This window comes from Ischnura elegans, chromosome 12, assembly GCF_921293095.1.
Source record: "Ischnura elegans chromosome 12, ioIscEleg1.1, whole genome shotgun sequence".
Taxonomy (NCBI): domain Eukaryota; kingdom Metazoa; phylum Arthropoda; class Insecta; order Odonata; family Coenagrionidae; genus Ischnura; species Ischnura elegans.
Window position 1 is genome coordinate 53276497 of NC_060257.1, and position 22775 is coordinate 53299271.

The window sequence follows — 22775 nt, forward strand, 5'->3', positions numbered from 1 at the left end:
TGACTTCTCAGTTTACTCTTGATAATGTTCATGCTTGAAGAAGATTGTTCGCGTATATACGTAGAACCGAAAAGGGTACGAACAGCAAACGTGAGCTTTTTCGGCTGATCGTAAGAGTCAGAAATACTATTTCAAGTGTTGAAAATGATCATGTCTTCCTTCTCCAGGTCATTCAAAGCAGACTACTTGTGTTGTGACCTAAGATGACATTTTTTTCTTCTCCAATACATCCAATTCAACTCAAAGACGTTCGAATTTAGAGCGACATATCTCATTCTTTTTTTAATGCAGCAATTGTATTTCAAAGCTACCAGTGTCATTTTCGAAAGAAGAAAATTTCAACTCGGTTATTGTAGCATTAGGATTTGTGACAAATGCTAAAGTTAATCTGCTGTTTTTAAATCCCTGAAACCTGCTAAGAAATGCTTCCCACATTTTTAAATTATTGTTTTAAAATGGTGTTTACCAATAGATGAATTATTTTCTTCGCGATGCTTCAGAAGGCTCGGAAAGTGAAACAATGTTTCCCTTTCAAAATCCGGAATCAAAATGGATTATTTGTTTTTGAATGTTATTAATTCTTCTAACATCGAAAAAATTTCCTTTCCCTTTTAGTTTACGATTAAGCTGATTTATATGAGACGTAACGTCTACCATGAAATAAAAGTTTTGGATCCGCTGATCGTCTGTTAGTTCTGGATAGTGAACGCCCTTCTCAAGGAGAAATGCTGTAATTTCCGGAAAAAGGGACGCGAAACGTTTTAACCCTTTCTAACACAGAGCTACTTTTGGGAGAATTCAAATATCAACATTTTTCTTTACGAAAACTTGAAAATTTTGCACTCAATCATGAATGCCGTGGTATCTAAATTATTAGTCATTACAATTGACACCACAAAATAATGCGTAGTTTAGATATTTTCTGATTAGAGCAGAACGTTTATACATTTTTGATGTTGCTTAGAAGCAACATTGGATTATAATGGGTTAAAACGTTCTCTCTTGATAACCAACGTACCTAACGTACCTTGTTATGAAGCAGAGGATCAGCGTACTCACTCTCCATTTCAAATAAAAATTCTTTTACTGGCGATGATTAAGAGGTTTAGCTAAAATGGAAGTTGATAATGGCAATTACTTATTCCATAACTTAACAAATTTCAACTGGAAATGTTCGCGCACAAAGCGCTTCTTGGTGAATGATACAATGGTCAACAAGTGTCTCGTGATTTATTTTTTCATTCAAAATAGCAACAAACCCTTTACTTACGCCGGTCATACTTTTGGCCCCATCTATTGAAATCGGCACAATTTATCGAGGGGAGTATACTGTTTATCCATTCACTCAATTGAAGCATTTGCGATATCTTTTCCACGCGTCTGACCTTTAAGCGGCAATAATCCTAAAAGCTCTTTTTTAGGGCCTGATTGAGACATAAATCTACAGGGTTCCCACTCAACCGTGAAAACCTTAAAACCGTGAATTAGCCGTGAATTTCCTCTACCGTGAAAAAACCGGGAAATAGCCGTGAATTTCGTCTTAAAACCTTAAAAATCTCTCAATCTTGATAATAATACCTTCCCAGAAATGTTCATCTTCGTTCGTAGCTAGCGCACTTCTATTCATTGTGGCGAGCATCGTCGCATGCGGTCGCATGGGTCAGAAAAGCGTGGGAACGAATGTTGCCTGAAGAAAAAAACATCTTTCCCCAGCGCAGGCCTTTTCTCTCTCCCTCCTGAAATATGACACCACTTCTCATCAGCTTGTTTACTTTCCTCAAATGGCTTGGGTTCCCCTCCCTCGGTCACTGCTTAGTCCCCCTTCCACCCAATTAGCCTTCCCACTGGCTGCAGCGACCACTTTCGAAACTAAATCTAGATGGCCATTGTGTCGAAAAATTTGAACGTTTATTCAACACCCTCAATCCTATGACTGGAAGACCGCTAGCCTTGACAACCTGCCATGCGCTGTGGACACTACGCTCCCTGCGTTTGAACCGGGTGACAGCGAGCTTTCGGCGTGACGTTACTAATTCTCGTGCATTGCGGCCCTGAAAACGAGAGAAGATTTCCGCTTATGGCAACACAGCATTACACGATTGTCGCATGCGTCGACCTGGAACTTGCCAGTTTTACGTCGCAACCGGAAAGTTTGTGTGGAGTTATTTACTGTCGGTGGTGATCCAGTTCCTCCGCTTTGTGCTATCTAAGGTAATGCTGTTTGTTTGTGTCGTTAAAGCCTCAATGCCGTCGCGATATAAACTGCTACATAGTCTCATGAATACAAGGATCAAGAACTTTGCTATTTCCTTGATCCTTGTATTCGTGATATTATGGATTTCCACCAAGTTACGCCCTCTACGATTAATTATGCTACATAGTCGTTCCATTTTTCCCAGAGCAACGGTAAGAAGGGAACATGATTTGCCTCTGATTAGGGAGATCGATTCAGTTTTGGTTTCAGAGTATTACAATAGCAGAGAAAAAAAGTCATTACACTGCCGCTTTCAAAAGAAAGTTATACGGTGGAACCTCGATCTATCGTTCCCGCATTGATCGTTCGCCGTTTCTGGTCCCAAATAAAGTTTCTTATAGACAATTTAATTTTTTCCCGCATCTATCGTTCCCCGAAGTATCGTTTCTCGCATTGATCGTTTGAAGATCGCGGTTCCGACGCAGAATTTTCCCGCATCCATCGTTTGACGAAAATGAGACGAAATAAATACAATGTGTCATTTATGGCTAATAACGACAAGCACGTAGTTGGAATCCTCTCCAAGAGATGGAACTACCATTGGGAGAAGCTCAGTGCCGTGGGAAAGTAACATTAGCGCATTTCCCAAGAACCTTTATCCCCCTCCATTCACCATTCGCCTCCCCCCTTCTGACGCTTTCCTCTTCTTCAAAATAAAAACAGGTCCCAGCTCGCGCAGTGATCTTATTACGAAGACCTTAGCTTCGAAAAAAATATCGAGTTACACGAGAACAATAGAAACGTGTTTCGCGCTCCCCCCTCTTCTCACCAACTGACCTTTTTCAGCCTAACTGCTTCGAAGTTCCCAGTTTATGGAGGTCAACTGCTGCATGAATCACCTATTAGCCCAAAAGGTATCTAACAATGATATTCAGCAATTGCTATTATGCTTTTATTAGATTGAAATGTAAGTAATTTGCACGTTAAAAAAACGAGATCACACATGACGTATTTTAAGCAAGGAAATAGATGGAAAAATACGATGGTGATTTTTGGCGAAACGCGATATCCTCGTAGCTGAGCTTACGGCAGTTAATTCGGCATTTTGTTCCGAAAACATGATACCAGGTTGTTATCAGTTATCAATTTACGAGCTATACTACTACTAGTAGTCTCACTTGTCAGAGTTACTGACGAAGGGATATCTTCTCAGGATTTTTGTTTCTCCCTACTAACAATCCGAATTCATCTGATCATCTGGCGCTACGCTAATTAGAAAAGAATGGGCATCTTTAGGGTAAAAAATTTCATGGCGCAGTCCTATGGTCACGCTTCGCCCTCTGCAGTGTGCTCTGCGTACCCCCGTACGCGATAGCATCAGTTCCGAACTTCACCTCGTACGAGTGGTTCCCTACTTTCCGGGGTGGCTGGACTTCGAACCACCGAGTGTTTTCCATGTGGGTTTAATAAAGTCATTTTCACTAGTTTAATTTTAGTCGTCTTCCGACCATGGCCCCTCCGAAGAAACTATTGAGAACTTTAAGAGATGGACTGAAAATAATTGAACATGAAGAAAAGAATCCAGGCTAGATGCGCGTGAATATTGCAGAGCGCCTTGGGTTGTCCGCTAGCACATGACGGTAGGGGTGGGGGTAGAGTGAGCTACCTGGAGAAAACAAGTAGAGATATGAAGGCGAAGATCCAGGTGGGCGTGCCGCTGACGATTAACGCAACATTGTTCACGCTTTACACACTACCTCAATTGTATTAAAAATATATTCATTAGACAGGAACAATTCAAGTAATTGACTATTTTTGGCCTTCGTGATCCATCTCACAACCAGTCGCTGCACCGGCGAATGCGGTTGTTTTAGGCACAACATGCACATTGCTCTCGTGAATACGTGTACTGGAAATGGTGTTTGATGGATAAGAATTTTTACATCTGACTGAAATCCATAATAGCAGTGTAAATGCCGAGTGGAGAGCAAACATTCAGAATTTTGAAAGAGATATGGGTCGAATCAACAATATGACGTATGTGTCTTGATAAAGTACTACTATTCCTGTTATTATCTAAAATATTGTTTTGAAACCTTTAATGAATTTCTTAATTACTCGCCAAAATCCTGCGTTTCCTGGGACATAGGCAATCTAGCAAAAAAAAAATTAAGCATTGATCGTTTTTCCGCATTCATTTTATAATCGTATCGTTATTAATAAAGAAAAATTGTCCCCTAGTGGAGTTCCAAAAAAGGAGGGTAGTCTTAGAATCGTGTTCGTCTTAGATTCGTGCTAATACGGTGTATGAAATTGTTTTTCGATTTATTATGTTCTATTAACAATTTTCATAAAATATTTTCCGCTGAATAAGAAAGAATCAATTTATTATATTCTATAAACAATTTAAATAAAATATTTTCCGTTAAATAAGAAATATTGGGGTGGGGGAAATTCGGTTACTGTGCAGTAATAACAACGTGTGCAAAAAACAATCTCTCATTGTCAGCGAGGAATTAAAAAAGGACCTCGAGTGTCCGGACGGACGAAGGTCCGAAGGGTATTCGGCGTCCGGGCAAGAGCGCGGTTGGGCTGGTCCTTTAGTCGGCCCTGAATTTTGGAAACGATAGATCACGTCATAACAGATATCACTTTTCATTGCGGCGTTAACATTCACGGCGTTTTTCGCGTACGTTAATTTTCTGTTGATATACGGCCAGTGATTTTCTTATTGTTGGCTTATTAACGGACCGTGAATTTAGCAAAATTGAGACCGTGAAAACCTTAAAAAAACCGTGAAAACGTGAAAAATAACCGTGAAAACCTGGAAAAAGCCGTGAATTCCATTGTTCAGGTAGAGTGGGAACCCTGCTACTGAGCCCGAAGGTACAAACAAGGAAACTTGCGCTGCATCGTTTATGTCACAAGACTCGTCAACTGCTATTGATAAAGCCGAAACCAATTTTAGATCTTCGATATGCTGGGTGGTTATATTCGAACTCATTTTAATTGTTCTATCTTTACTGGTTTTGGCAGACAATGGTAACTATTTAATTCTATGATGCTTTCCCGGCGAATATATTCGAAAAAGGCTAATCAGGCTATAGAGGGAGAACACCCGGCTGAATAGACGTTTTCGACTATTTAATTCTCTTCAGAATATCTGCTTTGTTCTTAAAATCCCGAAATAGCTCTTCGGATGCATTTATAAAACAATTTTTTATGTATTCGCCGTCTGTGTACGGCTTCCCTCTCTTAGCAATCCCTTGGCTAAAAACAAAACTTGCTATATTAATATTGCTGGTAGATTGTATCCAGTTATTAAACACAGAATTTGACGACTCTTGACTCCGCTGAAGTTCCTCACTGCTTTCTTCCTTGCATCACCGGCAGTATATTTAGTGCTAAATGACGCGTGATTTCTTGTAAAGCGTCTCTCTAAATTTGACTTCTTATTATGCGCGAATTTCTCCTTACAAATAAGACATGTAGAAATTCAATTCAAGTTTTGGATAAACGCAAAATTCTCGATCCTCTCAACTTTAAATTCGCGGTTTTCATCTTTCGTTTTTCTTTGCATTTTTTTGGTAGCCATGTTAATTGGGGTGCTTAAAAAGCATCGAAAACTCGATTACAAATACCGAAACCACAAACATATACATAGCAGGTGTAATAAAATCGTATAAAAATACCTGTAAGACGTGTAGCGAGGTTGAAAAATACAACAAATTTTTAATAAGACAGGGCAACGGTAGACATGGCAGATAATACAAAACTGTTCACACTGCAACTGCTGGTCTGTGATGCCAATTTGTAGCCCCACTACTTTAGAAAAAGTATGCGCGCGCATTCTTTTGGTAGTTTTGTGTCACACTAGAGTACGCAGGAAACATACGAACAATTTCAGCCGGTAGCTTGCACATGGTTTGTGCTTACGTTTACAAAAACCAATATAATTAAACTCGATGTTCGTTACGTATTTTTATATCAATATAACATTTTAATTACCTATCTATCTTTAAAAAGAGTTATTAGAAGAGTAGTGTCTTATTAGAAGAGTTGGAGAGAAGAGAAGCCTCATGAAAACCTTAACAAGAAAACGGAACAACCTTATAGGCCACATCTTGGGATATGATGGCCTGATGAAGACAATCGTCGAAGGACAAGTGAAAGGCAAGAACGGAAAAGGAAGACCTCGAACAAAATATATGGAACAAGTAAAGAAGGATGCGAAAGAGAAGAAATACGTAGGTGTGAAAAGATTAGCTGATAGGAGACCTGAGTGGAGAGCTGCGGCAAACCAATCCTAGGATTGTTGACCAGTGATGATGATCTATCTTTTAACTTAAACAAAAATTATGCAAGTTCTCGATTTATAGAAGAATTTTAATTTATCAAAATAAGATGTAATCTTTTTCTTACAAAGTTTTTTTAATGAAAATATTATTGCGCCTTCCGTGGATATTTGTTCCAGAGCCGCACTTAAGGAGCCAAAGAGCCGCACTTTGCGGACCACCGCGCTAGACTTTTCATAGCGGCGTATTTCTTCTGTTGTACATGCTTTATAACATGTCCTATGTAACTCAGTGCCGTCCTTTTCCCTTCTTCCCATCCACCTGTCATTCTATGATTGTTTTCATCATGCCTCATGAGACGTGACCAACTAAGTGTCTCGTCTTCTCATTAAGGTTTTTAGAAGACTTCTCTTTTCACCCACTCTTCTTAGTACTTCCTCATTACTTACTCGGTCGATAAATTTTATCTTCATCATTCTTCGGCATCACCACATTTTGAATTCTTCCACTCTTGAATTCTCTGCTGCGGCGGAAGGCTTGAAATACACCACAAATCAACAGTTACCAGTTATTGCTAACTTCCGAACCCGTCAAATTCAATGCTTCTTCAAGTTCTTGCGAAAGTAGCGTGCCCAAAATGTTTTCGAAGGTATCTCCGTCTTTACTATTGAGTATTTCGACATCATCGAACATACGGCATTTATCCAAGTTTCACAATACGGGGAAGGAACTAAATGGAAATCTTAAGGTTGATGACGAGGTCATCGTGGCCACTCTTCTGCAACATATTGAAGAAGGGAAGATTTCATTGTGCGTATAAAATTATGGATTTTCAAGGGAAATGAAAAAAAAAATTTGTAAATCCCATCGAATCAGTGGCGTAACAATGGAAGTTGAGGGGGACAGATCTCCCCCTCCCCAAAGCCTCAGAGGAAAAAAAACAATTAAAACTATTGTTTGGCTTTGGTGTATAATGACTGCATCTGCTTGAAGTTAAAGATCATTTATTTATATCATGACAGTGAGACTGAATACGTACCGGTGACAGAGGAGTCAGGGAGGGTGCGCAACACTCTCCAGTCTCCACCAAGCCCCGTCAAAGTATATTCCTAGTTACGCCACTGCTGTGAATTTTATATTTTAATTGTTCCTAGTTCTGTTACGCTTACGTTAAGGCTTCCGCGGGTTGATTTGAAGGAAGATCTTCGTCTTCATTTAAATAACCGATACTTGAACATCCTATTCCCAACATGTGATCGCTTCGTAGCTGTTAAAACTCATTCTTGTATCATAAATTGTTTTATCGATATGCAATGAAACCCACCTCCGACCACTTACTGACTCACTCACTCATACAAATGTTTGGGGCGAACAATACGAAGTACGACAAAGTCATAGAATCGACCCCCTCTAAAAATTGTCTGGAACCCTAGGAAAAATGTCGAAACACAAAATTTTTTATCCATTACAGTGTTATATAATTTTTTTCCCCGGCGAACAATTGCAGTAAAGTTTTCTCGGGTTTCGCACTGGGTCAGGTCCTCCATGTCTCCTGCCAACGTTTCGATGAACGACTCGCCCATCGTCATAAGGGATTCAGGAATCCTGAATCCCTGAATACGATGGGCGAGTTGCTTTTCGAAACGTTGGAAGGAGACGTGGAAGACTTGACCCTGTGCAAAACCCGAAAAAACTTTACTACTACAGTGGGTGCTTTCCATTCATAAACATACGTCGACACAAGTCGACTTGCGTCGTGGTTTTCGTGTTCCATTCTACGTGTGTCGCCGACTGTTGTGACACAAGTCAACAAACGATTACGCGCTGGAATTGGAGAGTTATAAACAGTTACCGTGTGTCGACACTAGTCAACGCGTGAGTCGCATGAATGGAAAGCACCCAGTGTTGCCGACTGCCTCTGTGTTTTTGCTTTTTTGGGGTAAAAAAATCGATCGAAAAAATATAATTTTCGATTCTAAAACACGTGATGCGTTTATAAACCAATTTTAAGACCGATCGAAGCTCTTTGAATTTTGGGTTTATCGCGCAATTTCACTCTTTCGTGAATTGTCTCACTTCTATGTTTTATTCTCAGCAATTAAGAAGTCTTCTTGTGTTAAAGCCCTCTTCGCTTGCGCCACTTTACTGAGTATTTCTTTCATGCCTTGTCCATCGTTGGTAATTCGATTTCCTAGCTAATAAAACTCTTTCACCACTGCAATCTTTCGCTTTCCTTCGTTAGTGTTTGTAGATCATTATACTTTCAGGAAATTCAAATTTGATTGCTTAATTTAAGATAATAGATTTTCCCGGCGTAGCAAGTGCAGAAAGGATCCTCCGGTTTTCCCCGGGTAATTTGCTGCATCTTTCCCGAGGGACAGTGGACTAAAATCGAAAGAAGATAGCTAAAACCTCAAAAACGATTTTTTTAGCTAGGAAGTTGAAACTTCGCATACATATTTTCAAATAAACTGTGCTTAACTTGCCAGATTTTTTATTTCCTGTGTGTTCACGTTAAGAATATATTTGAGGTCAAATTTGAACAAATGTAGCGGATCGAGTCCTTTCTTACCTGGAAACATTGCCCCCAACCCCGAACTAGACCCTTCCAACTGTCATCGGACAACCCTCGGTGGCCGGACTGTAGTGCAGGGGTCTCCAAAATATGGCTCGCGGGTCTCAGCATGACCATGATGGGTATCTAGGTGGTCATGGCCTCATCCTGCCCGGCACATCTACAATTACATAATACCATGCGTGCCACCTCTAGGGTGTTTGGCAGGGGACGCCACATCTATAGTGTGTTCACTTTATGTCTGCGGGTGAGCTTTCGTGAGACCCCGGACACTCTCGGATGGCTTAGCTGATAGGGGAGGGGTATTACCGAGAGAGAGAGGAGGAGCAAACATAACGTTGCCAAATGTACATAGCCGCCCTACTTAGGGCCGTATTAATAGTCGACCCCCAGGGGTCCCCTAGCTCTAGGTATCCCCTTACAGTCCCCCACGCACAAATCTGGTATTAATAGTCGTCCCCTAGGCTGTAGGGGCCCCCTTGCAGTCCCCTACAATGGGAGCGGAGTGAGCCTTACCTTGCGATATATGCATGAAGCGGAGAAAACAGGTACTACTGGAATTGTAAGCAGAAATCTTTAGTTGCTTTCGCATTTTATGGACTACATGTTGCTGCTTGTTCAAATACGTTCGCTGCTGTTGTGGTCTCGTTAAAAAGTTATTCATTTATGCCTTCATTCACCTCCATATTAATTCATACCATACCATTTATTCACCCTGTCACATTGCTCATTCGCCCATTCAAAAATCGTTTCGTTTTCACCCATTTGCATTAATTTCACCATATCCCTTTCACCTCAACCTTTTCCTGTGTATCACTTCGCTGTATACACGTTCATATTTTCCCATTTACCCGTGATTTGGGTTATCTTTGACGAGGATGGGCAGCCTGGAGGCCTTTGTTCGTCGTCTCGATAGCTTGACGAACCAACATCTGAGATTGAAGAAGTTTTACGTCCGTGATGCGCAAAATCCATTCGATTTTTTTAGAGATACAGAGTTCCTGCAGCGGTACCGGTTTCCTAAGGAAACCGTGAGAGGGCCTCTGCTTGAGATGGTGCGGCCTCATTTCGTCGGTCCTTAGTGAATCTCAGGTTAGAGAGTGTATACGAGGTTCAATACATCTGTGTGAAATCATGCGTAGGACAAACTAAAAGGGCCATACAATGCTGAATAAAAGAAAATTCTCGAACACTGAAGAATAGACAAGAAGAGAATCAGAAATTGTTCAATATGTCTTGTCAGAGCCAGGTCATGAAATCAATTTTGATAAAGCAAAAATCTTGGCCAAAGAAATGCAATATATCGTAGTAGAATAATCAGAGAATCGGTGTAAATTACCAAAATACCATAAAATATGAATCAGGAATACGGTTACACCCTTTCCAGCACCACGCTTGTTTCTGGGCCCCAGAAGGACCCCCCTGCCCCGTATAGGGACCAATCAGCGACGGGCAAGCGCTCCCTCAGTCTGGCGCCACCGTATAAACATCGGGCAACTCAACCTGGCCTGAGGACACCTACAGCACAGTTGGTGAAACGTCGCCATCAAAATGACAGCGCGGACGGAACCAGGAAAACTATCCAACGGCGTACTAGTTGTATTATTCGATCTTGGGAATGCAATTACTTAAACCTTTAAAACACAAAGGCCACATTATCTGGTTTTTATTCCGCTACATTACCTCCTCAGTCTCAGTTATCAGTGTTTGCGCCACAAAAAAATTGTATCTTGGAGCTTTTGGTCACCAGTGCGAATTAGGTACCTTGAACTACCACTATTCAACTTTGTAGTCTATTATGTTTATTGGCTGTTGCTAGATACCAAAACTTGTTCCAAATCAATTTCCCTTAATAGCAGGCACCGATTTCCTTATGTTCAGCCATTATCTCATGCTTTCATGATAGGAATTAACGAGTTGAAGGAATAAATTTATATGCAAATTTAAAAAAATGTAAATATATTTTATAAAAATAAAATGTACAAATTAGGGGTCACGTTTCCCACAAAACTCTTTCAGTTGTGCTTCCGCCAGCTTTCTAGCAGCCGCTACAGCTTGCCTCAGTCTATCTTTTGTTATTTTGTCCTTCTCTGGGGATCTTTTTATCTTCATTTCATACAATCTTCGTAAATAGTTCCTCTCCTCTTCCATCATTTCCAACCTGGCCCTTAACTCCCTCTCAGCAATGCCCATGGAAGTAATGGCTGAAAGCATCCAGGAAGCAATTATAAATTAACAACAATATATCATACATCATTTTGTAGGAAAAAATAAATAAACAGAGCTGAAAGCATGATCATTTTTCAATTTTTTTTAATCACAGAAAATGTAGCATTGTGACTTAAACGACATATTTTTTCGAAAACTTTTATATTAAAATGTCATTTAGATGGTTATAAATTTTATCCCACGGCCTTCCATAGCTTCTATTTAAATAATTTTCGATAGAATATGCACCGAGTCCAACGGCTAATATCATTTAAGTTAATAATGTAATATTACTAGCTATCAAAATACTAGCACAATTTACCCCAGCTAATTTTCAAGGGATATTAAGGACTATTATTCATTGTCATCAAAATTAGCAAATTCACATCTAATCACAATAAAGAAATTAATACAGTAGTTAGCAAATAATGCAAGAGCAAAAAAAGCACCCAAATTTCAGAAACACCGTTTTTCAGGCTCAATATAGACAAATAAATATGCGCCCGTCAGCACGAAAAAAACTCATACCGTAATACATTCCACATATTACTCCAACCCACATTACTGGATCCTCTCAAAATGAATGCACATTTTACTTTCTTAACTTCAAAGATTCTGTTGCTAAATAGGTACGCTGCAATCGCATTATGAAATCGACAGAAAATGATGAATCCGGCAAGGCGAGGATGTACTTCAAAATTGTATTACCAACTACGTAAAATCAGTTAACTGCAGATAAATACCTGAAAGAGATTTTCTAAACTTACCTTTACTTGCATAGCCTTTTTATTTACCTTTTCAGTTACTTTATATTTATTCTAACAACATCGCGGTGACAGTTGAACTCACTCCGTATAGCTAGCCACGCCTTCTTCTTCGCCTCACATTGAACGCTGTCCGTTCTCTTGTTTTCCATGGATCATTTACATTTTTCAATCAAATCGCACAATATTTTCTTCTCCGTAGCTGAAAACGAAGCATTTCGCGCCGACATATCAAGTTCTTTGCATAAAAACACCTATAAAAATAAAGTAAATAAACACCTCTGTTGTCGTTACGGCCCATAGTTACCACGTTCGGAGTCCCCTTACTAGGGGAGTCCAAGGGGACGACTATTAATACCGATGTTGAAGATTCCCCTTGGAGTCCCTTGGGAAGGGGGCCGCTAGGGGACCCTTAGGGGAACGACTATTAATACGGCCCTTAGTCACTGAAAACATGCGAGTCATAGGTGACCACAGGTATTTTGGCTCTGGCGTCGAGATAATATACCTACTAATTTGGAAGGTATTGTGGATAATCCTTTCACAGAAGCCCATCACATTGTCTGCTACCGCGATGAATGAGGCACCGTTGGTGGAGGGCATACTTACAATTAGTCACATACAAGGAGGTCACGTGGGGTTTGGCAACACTGCTCCACGGGCAGATTCACGATGTTCACTCGGCGGAGGTCTTGAGAGCGCACCGTTTGCTGATTGGCAAAAGCAAAGTCACATGTCGAGAAACTCTCATCTCCACTTGCTTTGGCCACACCAGCTCACCCCCAGAGATAAAATGAACGGAATATAAATAAAAGGGTTCCGTGAAGAAAGGAGTCGAAAGGGACAACGATCGTGAAGGACCCAGAGGAAGAATCTCATGTTGTGGTGTTTCGAAGTTAGGGCTTGTTTTGGTGGTTCAGGCTTGTTTCGGTTCTTCATTTGCATGCGAAAACGTTGTATGACTGTGCGAGGTGCGTTTGGGGGACAGCGATTGGCTGCAAACCGTGCTGGCGCAGGGTTCTCCGAGAGAGCTTTTGAACCTGTCATCGAACAATTCTCGCCGGCCGGACTGTTGTGTGATTGAGTCTGAAGATTCCCCTGAGGATGAAGGGCAAGTCGTTCTTCGAAACGTCGGGAGGTATGCAGCCAATTACCCGGTGGAAAACCCGAGATTTGATTGTTTAAGTTTTGAAAGTGTAATTCGTCGGGAGGGAACAACATGCGACCGATTGAGTTGGCGTGAGGCGTCCTGTTAATATTCGCATTGACAGTGGCCGGATGAAGATGATGCCGAATTCGTCCTTCGTTTGAGAGAAGCGGCCGTTTGGCAAGAATCTTCCTGTCACCGTAGATCAAGGTTGCATAGTTATGAGGAAGGTGACGCTCAATGCCCTCTTTCAGGGTCATCTGGCTTTGTAATCGACGTTACCTCGCTCAGTCAGCCGCATATTGTTATTCCTAATCGAGTACAGCTTATCAGCGAATTCACTACGCGCTGGGATTATCAGTGGGGCAATGCTTTATCTGAATATACATTTCACCCCACCCGAAGCCTTGATTGGCGTGTGATGGGGATGTCGGGATATAACTAGCTCAAAGAGTTGAATCAAAAACCTTGTCGATCTGACGTAATATTTTTTAATATCGACTAGTTGCGTACGTGTGCTACATCTTCACCTGCAAATACAGGAAAACATGACCTTACATACTCTTTCATTCTTTCCCTGAATTTGCACCAGATGATGCCGCAAAGCGACGAAACTGGTCGAAATTAAAATTATTTGTGTGAAATCTAAATGTTTTTTTTTTTATTCGACATGTTGCAGTTTCACGAAATCACGCCTCAAACTATACATTTTAGCTTGGAGATTTTAAGACTCATAAGGGATCGATCGTGTAAGTAATGAGAGATAATGCTAAGAAGTATGGTAGATAAAAGGAGTATTCTAAAAACCTGAAGGAGAAGTCGGGACTTAGTCGGCCACATTATACATTGAGATTTCAACTATTCATAATTAATGTTTTATAACACTAACCTCAGGTCTGTTTGAAATCGAATGCCGTAATTGTTGGAGTAAATGATTTATCATTATTCATGTTCTACTTATTTAGTTATTTAATTATTTTGTCATGTTCTACCCTATATGTTGTGATGGGTGTATGTGCATACTTAGGTTTCCTTGCTATGATTGATTGAGTTAACTTCAAGATTTCATTTCTATGCCCTGATGTGTTAGTTGTGCTGAATTCCATTCGGAAATATTTGATATATTTTGTACAAGTTTATTTTGTGATCTATTTTTTATGTAATATTCATCTTATGTTCTTAATGGACAATTTGTCCAAGAACAATAAATATTATTGTTATTATTATATTATTATAAGACATGATGGCCTGTATGTATGTTATATTATGTATGGAGCATGTGTCTCAATACGAGCGAGGCTTGGACGTTAACAGCTGGAGAAAGGTCAAGAGTGGAAGCATTTTAAATGTGTAGCTAGCGAAGAATGATGAAGATAAAATGGATAGACCGATTAATTAACGAGGATGTGCTAAGAAGAGTGGGAGAAAAAAGAATTCTTATGAAAACCTTAGGCAAAAGACGGGACAAATTAGTCGACCACTTCATAAGACAGTATGGCCTGATGAAAACAATAGGGTAGTTTCCTTCATCAAAGAAAACGAAAGGCATTGATTGCGAGTCGTTACCCACCATAAGTGTATTCATAATATACAAATTATTTCGTTTTAGAAATACCGGGTTTGACGAATGGCAATGGTCCATTTTTATCCTCATTTGAAAAGTGCCAGATTGGCGCCCATGCGATGCCACTCCACGTGACGTCACAGGGACCTAGTTTCTCGCCTCAAGGTCACCTCGCAGGGCGGGAGGGGGAACCAGAAATACGTCACGCGGAGAGACTTCCCTGCATTCATACTTAAGCGTCGCGTTTTCGCGCGCTTGAAAATTTTCACTTTTCATTTAATCGCGAAAAATAGATATCGTCATTTAAAAATCTAAAAGCGTGAAATACGTACTCCAGGAGTAATAATCTTTCGATTTAGGCAATAAAAAAATAATAGGAAACCACCCTATTGTCTTTACTTTCTTTGGTGGTGGATAATCATCATGTTTCCACAGCTTTGGCTGTGTTTTGTCTCTGAGGAATGGTAATGGACCCAAGTTTCATCTTTGGTCACAAACTGGTGCAATAAAACTTGTTCGTTTTCCCTAAAACGGGTCAAACATTGTTCCGATATGTCCATTCTCATGCGTTTTTGATCCAGCGTCAAGAGTCGCGGCACTCATCTTGCAGTTAATTTTTTCATTTCTAATTTTTCCGTTAAAATATAATAAACCCTTTTATATGACATCTGGCAAGCAAGAGAAATTTCACCCACTTTCAATCGGCGATCCTCCATTACCATTTTGTGTACTTTTGCAATGATTTCTGGAGTAGTGATACTTCTTGGCGGACCTTTGCGCGGACAATCATCTAAGCTCTCCCGACCAAATTTAAATTCATTTTTCCTTTTGGCAACAGTTGACTATGAAGGAGCAGAGTTTCCTAGTGTATTCTGGGAATCGGCATGAATGTCCTTTGCTTTCATACCTATCTTTACAAAGTACTTAATCACTGCACGAATCTCGATTTTTCCATCTTCGCCAATCACTATGCGGGAACAACAAAAAATTCACGTCACCGACACAGTTCTTTTCCACGAGCATTGACGTAGCATGTGTTTACAGCGAACAGTCCTATGAATATCACGTGAAAAGTTCGTTGCACTAACGTAGTACTCTCCAGATCAGACTCAATATATAGCCTTTATTTTTCACTCTTACGTGACGGTCCGATATTATTCATCTTTCCGTCTTTCATTCGATATTCTGTACTTCCGAGCGCGTAATTTGCTGCCGCAATGGTTTTCCCGATGATTGCAGGATTATCCATTTAATTCTTACGTGCTGCCCGAGCGCGCAGTGCTATCAGATGGCCTTGGAAATGTAGTGAGGTCGCAAAATAATTTCCTCTCTTGCTGATAGAAGTTGATCCTTGTTGCTCTGACAATGTATGGTTGTTTATTTTAATTGAATTCTCAAGTTCGTAACAGCCTTTACGCCATGTATCGTTTGCAAGGAGGTTGTAAGTATATGGACGGGGGACCATTGGTTTGGAGCGTGGAGCGATGTGTGGCCGGAATAGGGGTGCTTGGGTAGGACAAGCCACGCCCACTTTGACCAAAACATCGACTAACCCATTAGGATCAATGCTTACTATTTGGTGAAATTTTTGGTCATAACTCGTTAGTACATTAAAATTACTTATGAAATGCACAATGTAAACTTTTTTTTTTCTAACTCCATTGGCAGGCTTCGCGAAGTTATGACGCCAATATCTTTTCTCAGGGAAAAATTCATATCAATCACCACGGTTACGTTCTACAACCAGCTCAGCCGAAAATAAAATTTTACCAGAGTAAACTAGTCATTTACCTGCACTAATACTGGTATCAGTGGCGCTGACTCCATGGGGCCTGAGGGGGCCCGAGCCCCCCCAAAAATTCGTTACAGATGTGTGGAAAAAATGTGTCAGGCTTGTCGATTTTCCCCGGAGTGTCCAGATATCGAGATTCGAGTATTCAGGGTTCTAATGATGATCATATGACTCTTCTAAAATACTTAAAAAACTTAAAATTCACTACTTATAAAATTTACCGGGGCAAGGTCCCCGGTGTGGGCCCTCCCAATATTTTTTGTTAGTTGGCACCCCTGACTGGTATTGGATTTTATTATAGCCAACGGAAATATAACAATTACAGTAGTAAAGTATATTTTCAAAGATATCACCACCAGTAAAGTGGCTAACATACACAAAGATTACACATTAATAGAAGTACCGCGAATGATGGGAAAAATCTGTTGATACTAATGATTATGGTAGCATTTTTTTCACTTAATGTGATTCATTTTCAGAACAAAACTTAGCCACCTCAATATATACAAAGTCCAAAAATCGTCAAACCAAGATGGCGGAACTTTGATCGCGCTATCTTTTAATAAATACTCGTACAGAATTAATATTTTTGAGTACTAAAAATCACGCTTTCAACATAAAAATCCCAGGACCCTTTCCGCTGGGGTGTTTTTCATACACCCCGGAAGGACCACTGAAATCTCCGGTAAACCCCCCATTCATTTCAAAATCCTGGCTACTTTCTGTCTCTGGATGTATCTTCAATCAAGTTTGGATATGGGTTAGTTAATAACGAAAAAGGACACCAGATGTATTGATGCAGAATCACTAAATAATTCCCGATAGAATTTTGCAAGCAATTTAAAAATTTGACAATACCTCTCTTCTGAAATTTTCACTATAGTGATATAGTATTCATGGAAAATATATCCTAAAATGTACATACTCTAATTTGGTTTCGATGAAATTACTTGTTTCAGAGTTATGGTTTATCAATGTTGGTGTTTCGCTCGGAAACCCTCAAGAAACAGGATGGGTTTCAGTTATGAACGTAATAAAAAAATGTTGATGCTTTTATAAAATTATTATTTGGTCGAAAACAGGGAAGGATGGAACAAGGATAATGATGTTGCAGTGACATATCCAGGGTAGGGAAGGAGGAAGTGGGGGCCAGGTGGGGGACCATGAGGTAACCTGCCAGCATTTGTGGGGTTACGGGAGGTTATGAAATTTGTTGAGAATTTTGCGACTTGTAACAGCACTTCAAGGTTGTATCATTACTAGTGATACGAGAAAATCGCACGTGCGATAAATGCGATATTGATGCGATACACGTGAATAACTGCGACATAGGCGCGATGACTGGACTTTTATATTTGAACAACAAATTTGACTTTTCGATGGTTAAATTCGTAAATTTTGTGCCGAGCCCACCCCTCGCTGCGCCACTGTACCTTGGGCCTTACTGCTTCATACATGGTTACATGTATTTTCATCGGCATCTACGAGAGAGGTTGAGAAAGAACCCTGGTAGCTTCTGCGATGTTATGCAGATATTTCTTGCCTTCTGTTTGCAGAGAGGTAATTCAGCCAGTAATGTCTAGTTGTGACTGACAGACGCAACCGGTAGAAGGATGAAAGTTTTGAAACTTGTTCAGTGTTCAACTACATTAATGATATTTGGCCCACTAATAACAAATTTAATTATTTACTTTATGTCTTATTCCTTAATTTATAATTATTATACCCCATAATTATTCAAAGTGTTCCGTATTTGTTCATAAACTGTGTTTCATCACACATTGTCATCAACTACTAGTGCTACATTAAGAAAATAAAGAAAAAAAAATAGATGCTACAAATTGCTATAAACTGTAATTGAAAGTGCTATAAAATTAAAATGAAAGTGCTATTTTCACCTATCTCTAATCATTACTAATTTTCCAAAGAGTTAAGTTTTTAAACAAACATTTGATTACATTTTTATTAATTTTACTTCGTGGTAAGAATCCATTATGTTTTTATTCCTAATGATGAAAGTTCCAAAGCAGAAATGTTTTCATCGGTCTTATCTTGTTTACTCAAGCCTGGTTTTGAAGTGTATCTGTTCAAACCAAAGAAGTAATTTGTCTATTTCTCCTGTACGTACGTATTCAACAGCTGATCAAAATTACCATTTTATCTTGTGTAAATTGGATACCCCGTGGGTGGGGGGGTATCATCCCTTAGCCCTTCTCTGGATCTGCCACTGTAATGTTGTCATTTTTGTTTCTGTGTGCCTTTTTATCAAATTATTTGTATCTAAATTCTTTTGCTGTTAATTTATTCATTGACAATGAATTTTAATTATATCATTGTTCAATTTGAAATTTAGTTAATTTCTTTTGTTCTTTATTTGATTATCAAAAAATACTCACTGGTACCTTCATATTCCTCCATCAGTTTTTTGCATTCCTCGGAAACTATTTATTCACTCTATATTCTAAACTGGTAATCCGTTTCTATGTATGTTCTGAGGTAAATAATACACAAGTAGACAAGAAATGAATGCGTACTCACATCGAGTATGTTTTGTTGGTCTATCTTATTTGAAATATTATTTTACTGTAATTTTCAACAAATATATTTTCATTGTGCTTTCAAAAGTGATTGTCATCTATGAATTTTCACGTTCTATGTTTTTCTTTCTTGTTCTAGGAAGAGGAATACAAGAGCAAAGGAAAGGAAGCACTGACGTCTGCGTGGCGCCTCATCAAATCTGACGGTTGGCGACTGGAGAAACGAGGAAGTGAAGACAAGGAAGGTGGGGATCCTTATGATGAAGTCTTCAGTATGCATCTTGGATCATCTAAGGGAAAGAAAATTTACTTACTCAAGGTGAGACCCTTCTCCAAACAACTGTCCGTAGGTGATGAAGGATTTGATACTTGGGGTGAGGAACATGTTACCGTATTTATCTGAATGTAGTCCTCTCTTTTTTTCCAAAACTGCCCATGGTTAAAGTAAAGGGCGGGACTATATTCAAACGCATTTTCAAAATTTTTTCCCGAAACTGAAGCCTCAAATTAGAGGGGCGGGGGACTATATTCGGAGAAATACGGTATTTACAGTGAATTTTTCATCTTTTACTGGGTGTACTCAGTGGTGACGCTAAAGATTTGGAGGCCCCATTCAAAAATTTTGTGGGGCGCAAGTAAGCTACGTTTGTGTAAATGAAAATGAATTTAAGTCCTCCTATTCTATGTAAAAATCTACCTATGATTTTATGATTAAGAAAGGGAAGTTTACGGGATTATTTACGAGTTATTATTTTTTTTTCCTCCTTGGGGACCCTCATGCTTCAAGGTCTGCGGGGCCCTTATCACTGCCACTGGCTTTACTGCAAACTAAAGTTAAAATGTGGTCTTTCTCTCATATTCTACTGGGAAAAAACATCTTTCATACTCTGCCATTGTCTCATAAGTTTACCATAAGAAAAAGCCCAAACGTTGACACCAATTTCTTGTCACATCACTGGTGATATAATTACATTTTTGGTTCACAAACTCATTGGAATATGCAAACCAACAGTGTTCCTTATGGCCGGGGTGAAGGCAAGTTAAGTGTTGTCAGACTATTCAAATTCTGGCCTCATGAGCAGAAGACAATACTCGTGATCCGTATTAGGAGAGTTATTCCCGCTCTTTTTATCTTTATATGGTCTTGCTACTCTTGTAAAATATGAAATGCAGGGACGTTTCTCAAGTTTACACTGAGAGCCTACCCCTTCCCTTAGGTGTATATGTCCCCATGGCCGATTTAAGTGATAAGTAAAGTACATGGCCACCACGTGGGTCGCCAATCAAAAGGGGGCCTCGGCACCCAGTCCAGTACATACATAATTGCTTTTTTTAGCTCTAAAAATATCACATTCTATTTACATATACAGTGGAACTTGGTTATAACGGCATCGGCTGTAACGTCAACTCGGGTTTAACGTCACATTTTATACAGACCAGCCAAAATTGAACATTTTATGTTGTACGAAAACCCGTTTATATCGTCGACAAATATTGCGACGCTCGGGTATAGCGGCAAATATTTTGCGATCCTTAGGTTGCAAAAGTGGTAGTGTGATTTTATTATGTCCCAAAGTGCATAGAAACCATGCGTAGAAACATCAAAAGAAAAAAAAAAGGTCGCAAGCTGGACGTTGAGCTGGTGACGGGATGCAACTCTTTTGTTTATATTTGCAATATTTAACTGTGAATATCATTTTTTATTAAAGTTTTTTTATTATACATATTCCAATGTACGAGTAGATTTCAATAAACAGTGTTGTATATAGCAGAACATTTGCGTTTTTACTTTGTCCTTGCACTCAGATTTAAGGCTGCTTTTTTGAAAACGTCACTCGGATATAACGTTAAAAATCTTCTGGTCCCTTTGATGACGTTATAACCAAGTTCCACTGTAATTTGTTTTCAGTTTGTTGTGATATTCAAGTTTGAACCCTTATTCGGAAAGTATTTGTATTTATTTTAAATTGTATCCAGAGAGAATCACTTTTACCTCTAAGGTTATTTTTGAGGAGGAGGGGCGGAATGTTAAAATAAACAAAAAAATACAAAAATCGCCATTTTGTTAGTGTGCATTGCCAAGGGGCGATTTTGGTTTGTTACAAGTTAGAAGAATAATATAAACATTTACTTGCAAAATATGTTAAAATTATTTTTTTTCATTTAGCATACTCAACTTCGATATTCATGTACTTTTCTACACCTCGGAAATCGAAATCTACCTTTCTGCCATTTAAAAAAATCAAAGGATGGGTAAAATTTAATTTTATAAAGCTAATTATAATTCGAAGATGTTGTTCTCTGAATAAAAAAGACAATGAAATGCATCAATCAAATATTATTCCCGTGATGAGATAAAGAAGATGACAGTTTCACGGTTTTCATAGTTTTTTGCATGTTCTTTGTCACTCTTTCAACTGTAGAAGCTAAACCTTTTCTTTTAAACAATTTTTAATGGTTCATTGTTGACGTTAAATAAACAATGAGTAAAACGCTGTTTGACGTGACCCTATGGAGCTTCGGCAGAATTTCGTACAAATGCTTATAGTTCAGCATTCTACCTTTTTCAGTGCCGATACTAGTCTTCACTAATATTGAATAAAAACAATTGTTTTAATAAATCCAATACAGTGAAGCATAGAATAACATATTTACACTGAAAATGCGCATTTTGAACAATGTTGCATGATATTAGAGGGAGGGGGGATGGGGTGGAGCATAATCTCACAATATCTCACTAAGAGGTGTCCAAAAATTCCCAAAATCACCTCATATAATTAATGGATGCCCCCTTGTTCCAATTGTAAATCAAAACTTGAGCAGTCAAGCGTCTGCTCTAGACTGAAGTGGTGTGCAATGATGATATGTGTAGACATTAATTGTTCTGAAGCTAATTTGGCAAGCAAAAATTTTTCAGTAAAGGTCACCATTTTGTATTTTGCTAATTACATTTTCTCATTACAGGGTCGAGTGGAATTATCTCCAAAGTTCCTTCTGAATGAACTCTTCCATCGAATTGACAATGTCCCAAATTGGAATCCAACCTTGATTGAGTCCTATAGAATACAGGTAATTATGTTAAGATAAGCCTTAATAGTCTGAGAATATGTGCATGTGTGGAATAAAATTGCTGTGGGATTTGAGGATCCTAGATGATATTCTGGTCTACCTGGTGGCTCTAAAAGACAATAGTTTCCTGATGGGTTACAATCTGTTCAGTTTTCTGCATGTTGTTAGGAGGAGGTACCTGGAGTTCTAAGAATGAACTATGTTCTTCCTGTAGTTTTGCTTTGAGGTTTGTCTTGTTTTCATTTATACAAGGAGTTTCAAGTTGGAAATATGAAAAATTAAGCACTTACATGTGGCACATCATTGTGCAATGTCGTGTCAACAAAGGACGAAGGCACAGCCAAAATTATATTTTGTGAAGCGGTGAATTGCTAGAACACCAGGGCTATTTTGTCTTTTGGGGGTGCAATATTGCGCTGCCGCTATTTCGCTTTTATCAATAGAACCGACTTTAATTCTGCAAATTGCACTGTATTATATTACGCTGATTTTGAAGGCATTAGATCGCCCTGGTTAAATGTGTAGTCAGTGTGAAAATTAATGTAGGGAAAATGATACAAGTCGAGTACTTCAAAAAGTTATTTATATGTATGAAATTATTAGATATTATAATGATTAAAACATATTTTT

At 39.1% G+C, this 22775-nt stretch overlaps 1 protein-coding gene across 1 annotated transcript in view; it reads left to right on the plus strand.

Annotated features, from left to right (window-relative positions):
* LOC124168826 (steroidogenic acute regulatory protein-like) overlaps window positions 1-22775 on the plus strand; it is a 96076-nt gene that overhangs the window by 67289 nt on the left and 6012 nt on the right. Inside the window, exons 9-10 of the mRNA XM_046547153.1 lie at window positions 19216-19395; window positions 22041-22145. Of these exons, the coding sequence (XP_046403109.1) occupies window positions 19216-19395; window positions 22041-22145 (285 nt within the window). The remainder of the gene's footprint in view (window positions 1-19215; window positions 19396-22040; window positions 22146-22775) is intronic.